Raw genomic sequence first — 16,405 nt, 5'->3', positions numbered from 1 at the left:
TCGGTAAGTGTGTGAAAACATATATTTTATCATCGCTAACCCATTTATTTGCCAGCTATATAATCTATGCTTTAGAGAATCTACATACTTCCTCTGTGCCCAACCTGGTTATCAAGATAAGAGTGCTCTGAACTCCTGTAAAGGTTGAAAAGGAAGATTTTTTATATTGTATTAGACACCGGATAATCAATTTCGATTTTACGCGAATTAACGACGGGATGGTCGGCAAGTGAGGCCACCACTTGCAATCGGTGCTTAATGCATTCGTCTGTGGCCAATCGTATATATCGACAGTGAGACTTATCTAGAAATGAAGTGCGGGAGACTGCACAAGAAGTCATCCTCAATAATGCAGCACAAATCACAACCACCGAAGTCTGACTTCTGTCCACCACTTCCGGTAATGCGTCCTAATGTGTGGTCAAGAAAAACTGCAAGTGGACCAAAATATATAGCCCACAAAGCAGTAACGCAAACACACACAAAGCTTCTGATCTAACGATGGCATTGCTTCGCCATCTGCTCCTCCTCTCCCTCTTGCTTCCTTTCTCCTCCTCTGACGACTCCATCGGCTATTACTGCGACAAGAGCTTCAATGGCGGCCATATCCAGGCGGACATCAACGGCGTGCTGTCGGATCTTGTTGCGAAGGCCTCCGTTGGAGGCTTTGCCACCTCGTCCAATGGCAAAGGTGGCAGTGCAATCTACGGCCTTGCACAATGCAGAGGAGATGTCAGCTCGGAGGACTGCTCGACGTGCCTCAAGGACGCCGCAAAGGCGCTCCCGGAGGCCTGTCCGAGCCAAGCCGACGCGCGGATCTGGTATGACTACTGCTTCCTTCGCTACGACGACGAGAATTTCATCGGGCAATCCGACTCCGGCTACGCCATCATTCTCTACAACGTGGAGAACGCGACGGATCCGGATGCCTTCGACAAAAAGGTGGGCGAGGCGATGAGGACGGCGAGGGCACAGGCGGTGGCGCCGGGAAGCGGAGGGCTGGGGAGGGTGAAGACCAAGTTCTCGCCCTACATCACTATCTACGGCCTGGCGCAGTGCACCCGCGACATCCAGACGCTGGCGTGCGCCCAGTGCTTGTCGTCGGCCGTGGAGAACTTCGCTAACTACTGCGTCCACCGGAAGGGCTGCCGCGTGCTCTACAGCAGTTGCATGGTGCGCTACGAGATCTATCCCTTCTTCTTCCCTGTTGACCCTGGCAGCAGCAGCATGAGCAAAGTTGGCAGCTACTTCACGGCCATCTTGTCACCATAGGAGCCTCTATTAATGCTGTGCACTGAGGTGAATTATGAAGCTGTGACCCTGCGCATCAATGTTTTTCTATTAACTAATAAATGAATATATAGCATATATTAACTATACAATTTCGATATCTATTTTTTTATGGATACGCATCTCAATTCCGATTAATGAAAACATAATTTCGATTTAAGCGAATCGAGTGCATAAGAACAAAATAATTTATAGGCACCCCACCCACATATTGACTCGAAGAGTTAAGCACGTTAAAGCGGGAAGACAACCTGCACCATAAAGGAAGCGTTTAATAACTGTGGGAAACAGGACAGACAGGGCCCAACAATGAGGTCAGCAAGTCGGGCCCAGTTGCGGGACCCGCGGACAGTAACCACTGGGATGGTCCCTGTACGTGGTTGCATGCTGCGCAGTTGGCAGGTGGGCTCCACTCAACGTGGCCTCGTCGCGCTTGTTTTGCCGGGACACCCCGCGAAATGCCAGACAAATTTTAAGCCGTCCGATTCGGCCGGCCTGACGGCGGAGATCGTTCAGAACATTCCAGTGAAATGCCAGACAAATCTGAAGCCGTCCGATTGAGCCGGCCTGACGGCGGAGATCGTTCAGAACATTCCAGAACCCAAGCTTCCCCGAGCACATCGTTTTATGCTCTCCGCTCCTCTCAAACATCGTAGTGGCGGATCCGAGCTTTTCCTTGCAGCTTCGACGTTCTTCCGCCCCTTGATTTCGTCGTCGATCTCCGTTCCAACCCTCCATGGCCGGAAAGGGCGAGGGTCCGGCGATCGGGATCGATCTCGGCACCACCTACTCCTGCGTCGGCGTGTGGCAGCACGATCGGGTCGAGATCATCGCCAACGACCAGGGTAACCGCACCACCCCCTCCTATGTCGCCTTCACCGACACCGAGCGCCTCATCGGCGACGCCGCCAAGAACCAGGTCGCCATGAACCCAACCAACACCGTTTTCGGTAAACTCTCCTTCAGATCCATTGTTGATGCTTGCTACGAGAGTTGTTATCGTTCAGATATTGCGTTTTCTTATGAGTTCCTGTTTTAACTTGGGAGATCTGTTCTTGTACAGCAGATCTCTTGTTGCATTGCGCAGTAGCTGTCGCTCCTTATATTTTAATCAATTATGATGCAGATCTGTCACTATTAGTGTCTAATTTTGTTAGAATATGTTTGATCTGCTGAGATCTGAGTAGTTTGTTGTTTATATTTGTTGTCGCACTTCGTTTGTCTACGATTTTCTTCAGGGCTGGCGATTGCTCTTAGCATAGTTTATCATGGATATGTTATTATCCCTGTTGCTCTGTGTCAACATAAATCATAAGTGACGAAAACAAAGCCCTAGAAACTCAGCTTCCATTTAATGCGTATTTGTTTTGCTTATCTTTTCACTGTTTTATCGATATGTGACCCTACAATGGTGGCATCTCTGTGTTCCTGACTAGATTTATATCTCAATTGGCACAGCGATAGTGGGTGTAGTACTTAATTATCTCATGCATAATCCCAAAAGATGTGCAAGTAAAATTTGATATCAAGTGATAACCTGGATGAAGAATGAAAACAGTGTTGGACTTTAATTTCGTAGTTGTTGCCATTTGGTCATTTTTTATACAAGGATTTGTCATTTTGCCCAGTGATTTTCCTAGCTCCACTTGGATTTGGCATTCCAGATGACATTTGTTTTTTGTCTATGAATTAATGTTTTTTGAATTACCACAAATACTTTGTGATTTGTTGGATCTGATTAATTAGTAATAAGATGGTAGGCCTTGAGGCAATGGTGAAGTTGCTGCATGGTCACCTGAGCATGCTGATCATGGAAACAGAAGCTATCTAAGGCTGTAGCTCTGATCCTTTTCTGAGACCTAGTGGCAAGAGACCTCTCTTAATGCTAGACATGACCCTGGTTCGGTTCAACCCAAAACCAAACCAGCTTGGCGGTTCGTCGGTTTGTTCGTTTTTGGTTCCCATCTTTAGGGGACTGGAATTGGCGGTTCCAAATTTTTTTTAAAAAATTACTGTTTTAAATTATTTTTAATTAAAAATTAAAAGTAAAAAAAAAAAGAAATGGAGATTTGAATCAGAGTTGCAACCATCGGAACCAGAACTGAAACTGGAATGGGAAACAGGCCCTATGCTGTTCGGTTTCGTTACCAAAATTTCTGAATTTGAACCGTCAGTTCCGGTTAGTCAGGTCTACTTAATACTGTGTTCTTAGTCTATCTTGTCCCCTGGTTTACTTGCATGCCATACTTGTAGAGATCATGCCACATTCTGTGACCATTGCCTTTTCATCAAATGAAATATTTGCTTTATTACTATTTTTTTTCAGGATGTACTAATTATTGTGTACTTTATATGTCTTTCAGATGCAAAGCGTCTTATCGGAAGGCGATACAGTGATGCTTCTGTCCAAAGCGATATCAAGCTCTGGCCCTTTAAGGTTGTTCCTGGTCCTGGTGACAAGCCCATGATAATTGTTCAGTACAGGGGGGAGGACAAACAGTTTTCTGCGGAAGAGATTTCTTCTATGGTCTTGATAAAAATGAAAGAAATCGCCGAAGCCTACCTGGGTTCCACCATAAAGAATGCCGTTGTTACTGTTCCTGCTTACTTTAATGACTCCCAGCGCCAGGCAACCAAAGACGCTGGTGTCATTGCTGGTCTTAATGTAATGAGGATTATCAACGAGCCAACAGCTGCTGCTATTGCCTATGGTCTCGACAAGAAGGCTAGTAGTGTTGGGGAGAAGAATGTCCTCATCTTTGACCTTGGTGGTGGCACTTTTGATGTCTCTCTTCTGACCATTGAAGAGGGTATTTTTGAGGTGAAGGCTACCGCTGGTGACACCCACCTCGGCGGTGAGGATTTTGACAATCGTATGGTCAACCATTTTGTCCAGGAATTCAAGAGAAAGAACAAGAAAGATATAAGTGGAAACCCTAGGGCTCTCAGGAGGTTGAGGACAGCATGCGAAAGAGCTAAGAGGACCTTGTCTTCCACTGCTCAAACTACAATCGAGATTGATTCCTTGTACGAGGGCATTGATTTCTACTCCACCATTACTAGAGCGAGGTTTGAAGAGCTTAACATGGACCTGTTCAGGAAGTGCATGGAACCTGTCGAGAAGTGCCTGAGGGATGCAAAGATGGACAAGAGCAGTGTCCACGATGTTGTCCTTGTTGGTGGGTCCACGAGAATTCCAAAGGTTCAGCAACTCTTGCAGGACTTCTTCAATGGGAAGGAGTTGTGCAAAAGTATTAATCCGGATGAGGCCGTTGCTTATGGTGCTGCTGTTCAGGCTGCCATACTCAGTGGGGAGGGCAATGAGAAGGTGCAGGACCTGCTTCTTTTGGATGTCACACCGCTCTCTCTTGGTCTGGAGACAGCTGGAGGAGTAATGACTGTTTTAATCCCGAGGAACACCACTATCCCTACAAAGAAGGAGCAGGTCTTCTCGACGTATTCTGATAACCAGCCTGGTGTCTTGATCCAGGTTTACGAGGGTGAGAGGACTAGGACGAGAGATAACAATCTCCTAGGCAAATTTGAGCTCTCTGGTATTCCACCTGCTCCAAGGGGTGTTCCTCAGATCACAGTTTGCTTTGACATTGATGCCAATGGTATCTTGAACGTGTCTGCCGAGGACAAGACTACCGGGCAGAAGAATAAGATTACCATCACCAACGACAAAGGTAGGCTGAGCAAGGAGGAGATTGAAAACATGGTTCAAGAAGCAGAGAAGTACAAGGCAGAGGATGAGGAGCACAAGAAGAAGGTCGAGGCCAAGAATGCTTTGGAAAACTATGCGTACAACATGAGAAACACCATCAAGGATGACAAGATTGCTTCTAAGCTGGCTGCTGCCGATAGAAAGAAGATCGAGGATGCAATCGAACAGGCCATTCAGTGGCTCGATGGCAACCAGTTGGCAGAGGCAGACGAGTTTGAGGACAAAATGAAGGAGCTTGAGAGCATTTGCAATCCGATCATTGCTAAGATGTACCAGGGGGCTGGCGCAGACATGGCTGGTGAAATGGACGATGACGTTCCTGCTGCTGGTGGCAGCGGTGCCGGGCCAAAGATTGAAGAGGTTGACTAAGTATTATCACCTGGTGTTCCTGGTTTGGTTTGATTTCCTATGTAGGTCTACTTGCCTTGGTACGATGAGCTATGCACTTTAATTTCTTGTTTGCATGTACTTATATTATGCTGTTATGGTCATTTTGCTTCTGACGTTGGCTTCTCTCTAACCTAACTTCTATTTGTGGGGTTTCTTTGAGTCAGATCAGGCGTATTTTGGCTAGTGCATTCTAGGGAATACTTTATCTTCTATTTCACTAAGAGGTGGCAACCCATTGATACCTCTGACGTCATTCAAGAGAATCAAACTGTCAATCATATCCTCTGTGATTCCTGATGCTGCAATGAGATCACCAAATGCCCGATTCGGACCTGCCATTTAGTAAATTCAACAGCAGGTCAGCAGTAAAATACCGTTGCATAGTTGGTGAGAAATGCAAAGTGTTCGATCAATGTCTCCTTATAAGCACGGGACTCTTCTCTTATTTGTTTCATCTGTCTCAACTCTAAAAAGCACTAAGATATGAAGATCTCACTCACATATGTATAGAGATGAAAATGCAGCTACAGTTGAAGGGTGGATGTGAGTTTGTTAAGTAATTTTCCAAAGGATTGTAAGAATATATGCTTGAGATATTGTAGCTCTTACATATTTTTTTGAAAAGGAAGTGAAAATTTTGTTCAAGTTCTTCAGAAAGAACCAGTTTTTCAAAGTAAATATCGGTGGAAGAGATGGAACGAAGTGAGAGCAAGAAACTAATTAGGATAATATTCCAATTCTTGCAAGAAGAAATTTTGAATCTTTCCCCTAAGGTCACAACAAAGAAATTACTGGTCTACATCCAAGCGTTGGCTATCGAGGTCCGCATAGATAAATAAAGTAGAATGATCAAATTCAGATATCATGTTTGGAAACCGTGACTGTCATGTTCATGTTGAAGTATACCGAATAACATAACATACGACAAGAACAGGGAAAACTATATTCACCTAAATGCATCATATTATTACGGAAACGTTGATCTATCCAAACTATATAAGAAGATCCTTGCTTGGGTCGTGTTCTGTTCTATCATCCCTTACCTTTCAGAGTAGCTAATAGCTCTTCCTCTTTCCTCTCCGGCTTCTTCTGCTCATCGGTCCTCGTCTTATCGGGATCCTCAACATCATTCTCTTCACTTTATCGGGATCGAGACTCCGTAGTGAACTTTCAGTCGCTGTCATCTCCATTGCGTCGATGACATGAGAGTGTCTAATTTACTACAATCTGATCATATGAACCTTGATTATGATATGGTATTTTTTTCAGCCAATAATGATGCCTCATAATCTTCAACTCAGCCCACTCAAATATGACAACTCATCAGCATATTCTCTACATAAAATTAAAGCTGTTTCAAGGTACTTTTCTTCGTGACAAAGAATGCATTAAAGAAGTTGGTTAGCAGCTGTGAACATTTCTTCATGATCAAGGAATGCATCAAAGGAGTTGGTTAACAGTTGTAAATACTTAATTTCGAAATTTCCTATGCATGAAGGGTTGTTTCATGCATTAGTATTTATTTTGGTGTTTAGGACATAGAAAGAACTTTAGAAACTGATGATATTTTGTAGAAGCTCTCTTGGAGTTCTCACTTAAACTCTGTATCTCTTGGATGCTTCATTGAGTGGTGAGTCTTTTATTTTCAATTCTGTATCCTTGTTTAATTTCCTTAGGGTGGTGAACTTTCTGTATCCCTTTGTGATTTTGAATTGGGTAGTAAGCTATTTTTCGATTTTATTGAGTTCATACATTTTCCATCCGAAAAAACTGTACTATCGATTTTCTTACGAGTTCTATTCTACTTTACCCTCATTCTGCATCACGCCGGTATCAGTTTGGTATTAGAGCTAAAGGCTAGAGATCATTGCAAGGTGGAATGGAAAAGATATAGTTGGTGAAGGTAGAGACCATGAAGATGATGCTGAGTTGTTGAGGCTGCAGCTACGAAGATTGCTGCGTAGTCTACAAAAAAAAAAAATGAAATAATCGAAGAACTTTAAAGTAGACAAAACCAGCATGAAAATGATGTCCATGAATATACTTCTAATAAAGATACACCTCCTCTTCTAAGGGAGTCGAGAAGATGTCTGACAAGAAATAGAGTCCAAGACGAGTTGCAGAATAAATATAACCCCAGATTAGAGATTCTAGAGTTTGAAGGTAAAATAAATATTGATGACTTTATCGATTGGCTTAATACAGTAGAAAGAATTTTTTTATTTTCATGAACCACTAGAACAAAAGAAGATTAAACTTGTGGCACTAAAACTTAGACGGAATTCATCTTTTTGTGGGAAAATATAAAAAAACAAAGAGAACGTGAGGGGAAGAGTAAGATCATGACATGGGAAAAAATAAAAAGGGAGCTGAAGAGAAAATATTTACTTGACAATTATCGGCAAGAGATCTTTCTCAAAATCCATGATTTTAAACAAAAAGATCTTAGTGTGGAAGAGTACATTGCAAAATTCAATAACCTAATGTTAAAAGGAGAGCTTGTGGAACCAGAAGAGCAACCATTGCAAGATTCTTAGGAGGTCTGAAGTATGAGATTGCTAAAGTTGTTCAACTGTAGTCATATTGGTCTTTAAATGATGTGAGCAAGCTGGTATTAAAAGTTGAAAAGCAACAGAAGTTTGAAAAGAGTTCTCGGTACAACTCAAAAAAAGGCTATATAAAAGGAGGAAGTTACAAGCCTACTATCCAAAGTAAGATGATATCGAAGGTGCAAGAAAAAGGTGAAGAATCTGCTGGCAGCAAAAAAACACCTAATTCTTCTACCCCAAGTAGCCGAAAATGCTTCAAATATCATGGTTTTGGGCATATTTCTTCAGATTGTCCAAATAGGAGGATTGTAACTTTGGTTGAAGATTATAGTGATGGAGGAGAAGATTAAGCTGACGACGAACTGAAATACGATAATGATGAGGAAGAGATTACTTATGCAAATCATGGTTTATCTATTATATTGCAACGTGACTTACAAGTGTCTTATGTGGTCGAGGATGAAAGTTGGGTGAGAAAAAAAGTGTTTCACGCTAAATGCACTTCTCTTGGCAATGTGTGCTTGGTTATCATCAACAGCGACAGTTTTGAGAATGTGGTATCTTTAGAGATAGTGCAAAACCTAAAGTTGAATATAATCCCTCATCCATATCTGTATCAATTATGTTGGTTGCAAAAAGGAAATGACATCAAAGTAACTAAAAGATGTTTAGTTTCATTTTCTATTGGCAAATATTATAAAGACGAAGTATGGTGTGACGTTACTCCTATGGATGCTTGTCATTTGCTGTTAGGAAGACCTTGGCATTATGATAGAAGGGTGTTGTATGACGGCTATAAATATACTTATTCTTTTAAGATGAATGAAAAAAGATTGTCTTAGCTCCATTACAATCTTCCGAAATCGGTGCACCAAAAAATGAAGTTAGTGCTTTTATGTTTTATGATAAATCCAAATGTGAATTAGACAAGGGTGGTTATGTTTTGGCTCTAATGGTAGTAGAGGAGAACAAACAATATAAGGAGACACCGACAATCATGAAATCAATCCTAGAGGAATTTCAAGATGTTATATCAAAAGAGATTCCGCATGGCATTCCATCTTTTAGAGACATCCAACATCATATTGATTTTATTCCGGGGATAGTTCTACCTAATAAGGCAATGTACAGAATGAGTCCCAAGGACCATGAAGAACTTTAAAGGCAAGTTGATGAATTGGTGAAAATGGGGTTAATTCAGGAGAGCATGAGTCCTTGTGTGGTTCTAACCTTGTTGGTGCCCAAGAAAGATGGTTCTTGAAGAATGTGTGTGGACAATTGTACTATCAACAAAATCACAATGGATTATCATTTTCCCATTCCAATATTAGATAATTTACTTGATCAATTATGTGGTGCTTCTATTTTCTCTAAAATTGATTTAAGGAGTGGCTATCACCAAATAAGAATGAGGCCTGGAGATGAGTGGAAAATAGCATTTAAAACTAGAGAAGGCTTATATGAATGGTTGGTTATGTCATTTGGGCTATCTAATGCTCCTAACACTTTCATAAGATTTATGAATCATATACTTAAGTCATGCATTGGAATATTTGTTATAGTTTACTTTGATGATATATTGGTACATAGTAAGAGCGAAGAAGAGCATATAAATCATTTGAAAGAGATTTTTCTTATTTTGAGGCAGCAAAAGCTTTATGCTAGTCTAAATAAGTGTGATTTTTTTACTTTTAGTGTTGTATTTTTGGGGTATGTTGTCTCAAAAGATGAAATCATGATAGATCAAAGTAAGGTAGAAGTTATTCTCAAATGGCCAACACCTGCTTCATTGCATGATGTAAGGAGTTTCCATGGCTTAACTTCTTTTTACAGAAGATTCATCAAGAGTTTTAGCTCTATTGTCGCTCCAATCACCGAATGTTTAAAATATGATAAATTCAAATAGACTAATGAGACTAATGATGCTTTTGAGCTTTTAAAAAGAAAGGTGACAAAAGCTCCTATCTTAGTTCTACCAAATTTTAACAATATGTTTGAGATTGAATGTGATGCATCTAATGTGAGAATTGGTGCTGTTTTGAGTCAAGACGGAAAGCCGATTGCATTTTTTAGTGAGAAGCTAAATGATACAAGAAAGAAATATTCTACCTATGATAAGGAGTTATATGCCATATATTGAGCTGTATCTCATTGGAGTCAGTACCTTCTTGCCAAGTCATTTGTGCTATATTCAGATTATGAAGCATTAAAGTTTATAAATCACCAACACAAGCTAAACAAGAGGCATGCAGCTTGGGTGGAGTTTTTACAATCTTATAAATTTATAATTAAGCACAAATCTAGTTTTCAAAATGTGATTGCTGACGCATTGAGCAGAAAACATTCTTTATTATCAGTAATGGAAGTCAAAGTTATTGGATTTGAGACGTTTAAAGATCTCCATGAGAATGATATGGATTTCGGCTCAATATGGTTGAATTGTAAATCATGTTTCTTTTAATAATTTTTTATCCTTGATGGTTTTCTTTTTCGAGCTAATGTTTTATGTGTTCCATCTTGTTCTTTGAGACAAGTAATTCTAGCTGAAGCTCATGGTAGTATTTTGGGTGGACATTTTGGTAGAGATATGAAAAGACATGTAAAGCAATTCCGAGTGTGTCATTTGGCAAAAACAATAAGTAAAAATTCATGATTATATACTCCATTGTTTGTGCCAAATGCTTCATGGGAGGAAGTGAGTCTTGATTTCATTTTGGGACTGTCAAAAACTCAAAGAAACAAGGATTCTATCATGATTGTTGTTGACAGATTTTCAAAAATATCCCACTTTGTTCTTTGCAATAAATCGAATGATGCATCTCATATTGCTGATTTGTATTTTAAGGAGATTGTTAAATTATATGATATTCCAAGAACTATGGTGTATGATCAAGATTCAAAATTTATTAGTCATTTTTGAAGAACTCTTTAGAGGAAGCTAGGTACTTCTTTGAATTTCAACAGCTCGCATCATCCACAAACTAATGGGCAAACTGAGGTAACGTACAGAAGCTTGAAAATTTTGCTTAGAAGCTATATTGGCAAGAATATTAAGCAGTGGGATCTCATTCTTCCATAATTTGAATTTGCCTACAATCGTTCTATCCATCATAGTATCGGTAAGAGTCCTTTTGAGGTCGTTTATGGTACTAATCCTACTAGTCCTTTGGACTTAATCCCTCATTCTATAACAAAGTAATTTAGTAGAGATGATGATGAAAGAGCTAAGCAGATAAAGAAGCTGCATGAGGGTGTGAAAGCAACCATTGAGAAGCAAAATAAGAGATACATGCATGCTACCAACAAACACAGAAAACATGTGGAGTTTAATGTAGGTGATTTTGTCTGGATTCATCTAAGGAAGGAGAGGTTTCCACCAAGCAAATTTGAAAAACTAAAACCAAAGGCTGATGGTCCATTCAAGGTGCTTAAGAGAATTGGCAAAAATGCTTATGAGATTGAGCTACCTGAAGATTACGGAGTATTCCTAACATTTAATGTGACTGATTTAACTCCTTTTTATAATCATGTTGATGAATCAAACAAGGACTTGAGGATAAGTCTTTTTCAACCGGGGGAGATTGACACGGGAGTGTCTAATCTACTACAATTTGATTATATGAACTTTGATTATAATATGATATTTTTTTCAGCCAACAATGATGCCTCATAATCTTCAACTCAGCCCACTCAAATATGATAGCTCATCAGCATATTCCCTGCACAAAGTTAAAGCTGTTTCAAGGTGCTTTTCTTAATGATAAAGAAATATATTAAAGGAGTTGGTTAGTAGCTGTTAACATTTCTTCATGACCAAAGAATGCATTAAAGGAGTTGGTTAGCAATTGTAAACACTTAATTTCAAAACTTCCTATGCATGAAGAGTTGTTTCATGTACTAGTATTTATTTTGATGTTTAGGACTTAAAAAAAACTTTAAAAACTGATGATATTTTGCAGAAACTCTTTTGGAGTTCTCATTTAAACTCTGTATCTCTTGGATGCTTCCTTGAGTTGTGAGTTTTTTGTTTTCAATTCTGTATCCTTATTTAATTTCCTTAGGGTGGTGAACTTTCTGTATCCCTTTGTGATTTTGAATTGGGTGGTGAATTATTTTTCAATTTTATTGAGTTCGTACATTTTCTATCCGAAAAAACTGTACTATCGATTTTCTTTCAAGTTCTATTCTACTTTACTCCTATTCTGCATCACGTCAGTATCAGTCAATCGCTAGAAAAGAGTCAAAGAGATCGAAAAAATAAGGTGAAATTAGCATCAGAGGGAAGACGACGAGGATGAAAGGGAGGCAGAGATCGAATGGGAGGAGTGGACTGAGAGAGGCAGGAATGGGAGGAGGCTAGGGTTAGGATTAGGAAGCGACGGGAAGTCGAAGGGAGACGAAGCTGGAGAGCATCTTTTGCGCTGAATAGGGTTTTTAAGCGTTTCGAGCTCAACCCTCGAGCCACCATATTTCTGCGAGGCACATATTGGGCCCGGATGCAGGCCACCATTCGTGATGGGCCGATATATCCCTTCCGGCCCAATAATTAACCTAGCTAAATCCGTGGTAGTGGACGGGACCTCATCCCCCATCGGCCGTCCACGTGGACAATCAAGGCAACCCGAAGCATCACGTTCCGATCCCTTTTCGAAGTCTTCGCCACGTCACAGAGCCCGACATGAGTCCACCATTTCACACATTAAAAATACTTAAAAGCAACCCAATTTATTACTATATCTGCTGCCCTCTTCGCCTTCCTCTGCACAACCAATTTCCATCCCACCGCCTCAACAATGGCCGCCGCCGGAGGCCTTCTCACCGCTCTAGCGAGCCCCACAAAGCTCCTCCTTGCCCTCTTCCTTGTTCTCCACCTCGTCCCTTTCTCCTCCATCACGGCCGCCGCTGCCATTTCCATCGGCGTCAACTACGGTGCCTACGCCAACAACCTCCCCCCGCCGGCCCAAGTCGCCGCCTTCCTCAAGGACCGTACCTTCATCGACCGCGTCAAGCTTTTCGACGCCAACCCCGACATGATCCGCGCCTTCGCTGGCACCGGCATCTCCCTGATGATCACCGTCCCCAATGGGGACATCGCCTCCCTCGCCTCCCGCTCGTCCGCCCCTTCCCCCGCCGCCTCCGCTTGGGTCGCCTCCCATGTCGCTCCCTTCTACCCCGCCACCAACATCTCCCTCGTCGCCGTCGGTAACGAGGTCCTCGCCACCGCCGATCGCAACCTTATCGCCCACCTCGTACCGGCTATGCGCTCGCTCTACGCAGCCCTCTCGGCCGCCGGCTTTCACCAGATCCGGGTTTCCACCCCCCACTCTCTCGGCATCCTCTCCACCTCCGAACCGCCCTCCATCGGCCGCTTCCGCCGTGGCTATGACCGCGCCATTTTCGCCCCGATGCTCGACTTCCACCGCCGCACGCGCACCCCGTTCGTGGTGAACCCCTACCCCTACTTCGGCTACACGGCGCGCACCCTCAACTACGCCCTGTTCCGGCCCAACTCGGGGGTGTTCGACCCTGCCACAGGGGTGAACTACACCAACATGTTCGTGGCGCAGCTGGACGCGGTGCACGCCGCGATGCGTCGGCTTGGTTACGGCGACGTGGAGATCGCCGTGGGGGAGACGGGTTGGCCGTCGGCTGGGGAGCCAGGGCAGCTCGGGGTGAGCGTGGAGGACGCCATCTCCTACAACATGAACTTGATACGCTTGGTGAACTCCGGCAATGGGACGCCGATGATGCCGGACCGGCGGTTCGAGACGTACGTCTTCGCGCTGTTCAACGAGAACCTGAAGCCGGGACCGACGGCGGAGCGCCACTTCGGGCTTTTCAACGCCGACTTCTCGGCGGTCTACGACGTCGGCCTAATGCGCGGCCAGGTGAGCCCCCTCTTGCCTTTCATCCCTCCTTGTTAGTCCTCGTTTCCTACTTACTTACGATCTTGCCACTCAAATTCGATATATATATATATATATATATATATATATATATATATATATATATATATATATATATATATCGATCCCCGTGGGGGCAATGCTAAGTAGCACGGCTATGTCAGCCACCTTACAAACTAGTGGTGTAGGCAAAAACGCGTAGGCATTCTTGCCGTGTAACGTGTAATTGTCTTTGTGGGAAGCTTTCGTGGGCGACTCGTCCTCGTCTGTCGAGAGAGTTGCATGAACATCTTGCCATTTTGTGGTGACCGATGGTTTCCTTCTGCCCCTTCTCTTTATCTGTACCTCGTCTTTTGAACTTGAACCACGTCTTGTTTCCTGCTCTGAATCTAATCCACAATGCCTGAGAAATCCACGGATGTGGCAGACCAACATCATCTACATCTTGTGTGTGTGTTTCAAGACTGGCATTGTTCTTTCATTTACGTCTACATGCCGTATGCTTTCAAGATGTTACACTTTGATAGGACGATTCCTTGTGTTGTTTCCTGTGATCTTCGTTGTGACGGCCATCATTGTTCTTAAGTCGTCAGCTGTCCGTCTTTTATTTCGACTTGCCTTGTCGTCCATCGAGTAAGTGTATGGATTTGGACCCCTACAAAACGGCGTGTTCTTCACACCTGTCAGAGTGGAGGCCAATCCGTGAAGCATTCATGGCTTTGCTTGAGAATTTACCTTTCTTTTACTGCTACTTTCCGTAGCATGGTTGGACATTCGAAGCGTGCAATTGACGATAGTGGCGCTTTTACAGGCGCCGGCGCCCGCTGGTGGATCGGGGAGGAGGTGGTGCGTGGCGAAGGCGGACGCGAGCGCCGCGGCGCTGCAGGCCAACATCGACTATGCGTGCGGCAGCGGCGGGGCGAACTGCAGGCCCATACAAGACGGCGGCGCGTGTTTCTACCCCAACACGCCGTTGTCCCACGCCTCCTACGCCATGAACGCCTACTACCAAGCCGCCGGGCGCCACGACTTCGACTGCGACTTTGGCCACACCGGCGTCCTCACCTCCACTGACCCCAGTAAGTATTCGTGCCCATTTTGCTATTTCTTTCTCCTTCGTCTGAACTGGCAGTGCTGATCTTTACTTTATTGGTTGTGGCAGGTCGTGGGAACTGCAAGTATCAGTGACAAGTTACGGTGCTTACATGCTAGCCAGCAACTCCTACCTTTAATCTATAGCTATCAGGCATCATTGCAGGGATATTTATGTTTACTGGTCATCGCAGTTGTAATCTACTTCGTGCATCAGATTTTGAGATACTACCAGTTGTCCACCACAGATTACACACGTCGATGGTTTAATGCGGGCTTGGGATCGTACGACGATTACATACTACCGGTCGTTCGTTGCCTGTTCTTTGGAGCCAGGCTTTAATCGGACGGCCGCTTTGCGCTTTAATTCTACCGCCCAATCGATCACTGGCTTTCATCCGAGAGAAAGGCGATGAGCTGTTTCCGTCTTTTCGTCCTCGTCGTGTTGTAGCCTCAAGTAGATCGGACGGTCGGTCTTTGTTCGCTTTAATTGTCCCGCCCAGTTGATCGCGGACGCTCATCCGTCAAAAGCGCTACTTCCATTTTCGTAATCCTCGACTTGCCATCGCCTCTTCCTCCTCTTTTTCGGTGGTGCGGTGGCCTCTCGCGGTTGTCGTGGATACAAGCGCTCATATCCAATCTCCGGACGCAAGAGAAGAGCTTTTGGATAAGCCAGGAAGGAAGGTCTTCGTCGGCGGCAACTGGAAATACGTAATCATTGCTTATACCACTAAAACGTTCTTAGTCGATCGGTTATTGCGTGCACCTTTCTTCTTCTTCTTCTTCTTCTTCTTCTTCTTCTTCTTCTGCAGATCCCAATGATTGTTGTCGATCACCAACTTGAAATATCAGATCCCACCGATCCTCGTGATTTATAGGTATTTTTGATGACCTAAATCGTAATATTTCGTTTCTCGTTTTTTGATTTATCTTCCGAGCCATTTAATCGTCTAATTCGGGGCAAACGAAACGACGACGGAACCAGTGGCATTGCTGCCACTGCAACTATATTTTTGTAGAATAGTAATACATTCCATGTGATTCATTTGATATTTTCTCATCTTGGTATTGTGTTACCACTCCTGAATCCGTTTCAATCGATGAAGTAGAAGAAGGGTTCTCTGCCAATAGCCCCTTGCCATAAAATAATAAGGGAAGTTCAATGAATGTTCTCCTGAGTAGAAGAAAAAGAAACGATTTTGATAGATATCAACCAATACTAATCACCTCCTGCAACTTCGGCGGTCATGAAAACCTTATGTATCCGAGTAGTATTCATTTCGGTTTGGTAGCCCTAAACAGGATGGAGCCTCTGTATAGCAAAGTAGGATGGAGCCTCTGTAGCAGGTGTCATACTGTCTTTGAATTGTTCTATCTATCTTACACTTACAGAGCAGATTTTAGACTGGACAAATATAGTTTGTGGCTCATGAGCCAGTCTAGCAATTGGA

At 43.2% G+C, this 16,405-nt stretch overlaps 3 protein-coding genes across 7 annotated transcripts; all 3 read left to right on the top strand.

Annotated features, from left to right (window-relative positions):
• Positions 1-484: 484 nt before the first annotated feature.
• On the top strand, positions 485-1,382 carry LOC135594884 (cysteine-rich repeat secretory protein 55-like). Its single transcript, XM_065085393.1, has one exon. It carries the CDS (start codon positions 502-504, stop codon positions 1,270-1,272), a length of 771 nt encoding a protein of 256 aa, XP_064941465.1. The 5' UTR covers positions 485-501; the 3' UTR covers positions 1,273-1,382.
• Positions 1,383-1,926: 544 nt separating this feature from the next.
• Positions 1,927-6,052, top strand: LOC135582545 (heat shock cognate 70 kDa protein 2-like). 5 transcript variants are annotated; one of them, XR_010480315.1, is made up of 3 exons: positions 1,927-2,240; positions 3,654-5,445; positions 5,577-6,052. XR_010480315.1 is itself a non-coding variant. In XM_065085872.1 (3 exons), exons 1-2 carry the CDS (start codon positions 2,027-2,029, stop codon positions 5,384-5,386), a joined length of 1,947 nt encoding a protein of 648 aa, XP_064941944.1. In that variant the 5' UTR covers positions 1,927-2,026; the 3' UTR covers positions 5,387-5,427; positions 5,577-6,052. The 5 variants fall into 5 exon arrangements, 3 of the variants coding, with proteins under 3 accessions (XP_064941944.1, XP_064941943.1, XP_064941942.1); XR_010480314.1 differs by having other exon boundaries at positions 5,572-6,052; XM_065085872.1 differs by having other exon boundaries at positions 3,654-5,427.
• Positions 6,053-12,692: 6,640 nt separating this feature from the next.
• Positions 12,693-15,201, top strand: LOC135582529 (glucan endo-1,3-beta-glucosidase-like). The gene is made up of 3 exons (XM_009421474.3): positions 12,693-13,844; positions 14,674-14,941; positions 15,025-15,201. The coding sequence occupies exons 1-3, from the start codon at positions 12,750-12,752 to the stop codon at positions 15,048-15,050; spliced, it is 1,389 nt and encodes a 462-aa protein (XP_009419749.2). The 5' UTR covers positions 12,693-12,749; the 3' UTR covers positions 15,051-15,201.
• The last annotated feature ends 1,204 nt before the right edge of the window (positions 15,202-16,405 follow it).

Source organism: Musa acuminata, chromosome BXJ1-10 (genome assembly GCF_036884655.1).
Source record: "Musa acuminata AAA Group cultivar baxijiao chromosome BXJ1-10, Cavendish_Baxijiao_AAA, whole genome shotgun sequence".
NCBI classification, from domain to species: domain Eukaryota; kingdom Viridiplantae; phylum Streptophyta; class Magnoliopsida; order Zingiberales; family Musaceae; genus Musa; species Musa acuminata.
This window is presented reverse-complemented; position numbering and strand designations above follow the sequence as displayed.

Excerpts from the sequence above, each read along its gene's own strand:
- LOC135594884 (XM_065085393.1), top strand. The coding sequence starts at position 502 with ATGGCATTGCTTCGCCATCTGCTCCTCCTCTCCCTCTTGCTTCCTTTC.
- LOC135582545 (XM_065085872.1), top strand. The coding sequence starts at position 2,027 with ATGGCCGGAAAGGGCGAGGGTCCGGCGATCGGGATCGATCTCGGCACC. Across the intron at positions 2,241-3,653 it reads CCCAACCAACACCGTTTTCG|ATGCAAAGCGTCTTATCGGA; the intron begins GTAAACTCTCCT and ends TATGTCTTTCAG.
- LOC135582529 (XM_009421474.3), top strand. The coding sequence starts at position 12,750 with ATGGCCGCCGCCGGAGGCCTTCTCACCGCTCTAGCGAGCCCCACAAAG. Across the intron at positions 13,845-14,673 it reads TCGGCCTAATGCGCGGCCAG|GCGCCGGCGCCCGCTGGTGG; the intron begins GTGAGCCCCCTC and ends GCGCTTTTACAG. Across the intron at positions 14,942-15,024 it reads CCTCACCTCCACTGACCCCA|GTCGTGGGAACTGCAAGTAT; the intron begins GTAAGTATTCGT and ends TGGTTGTGGCAG.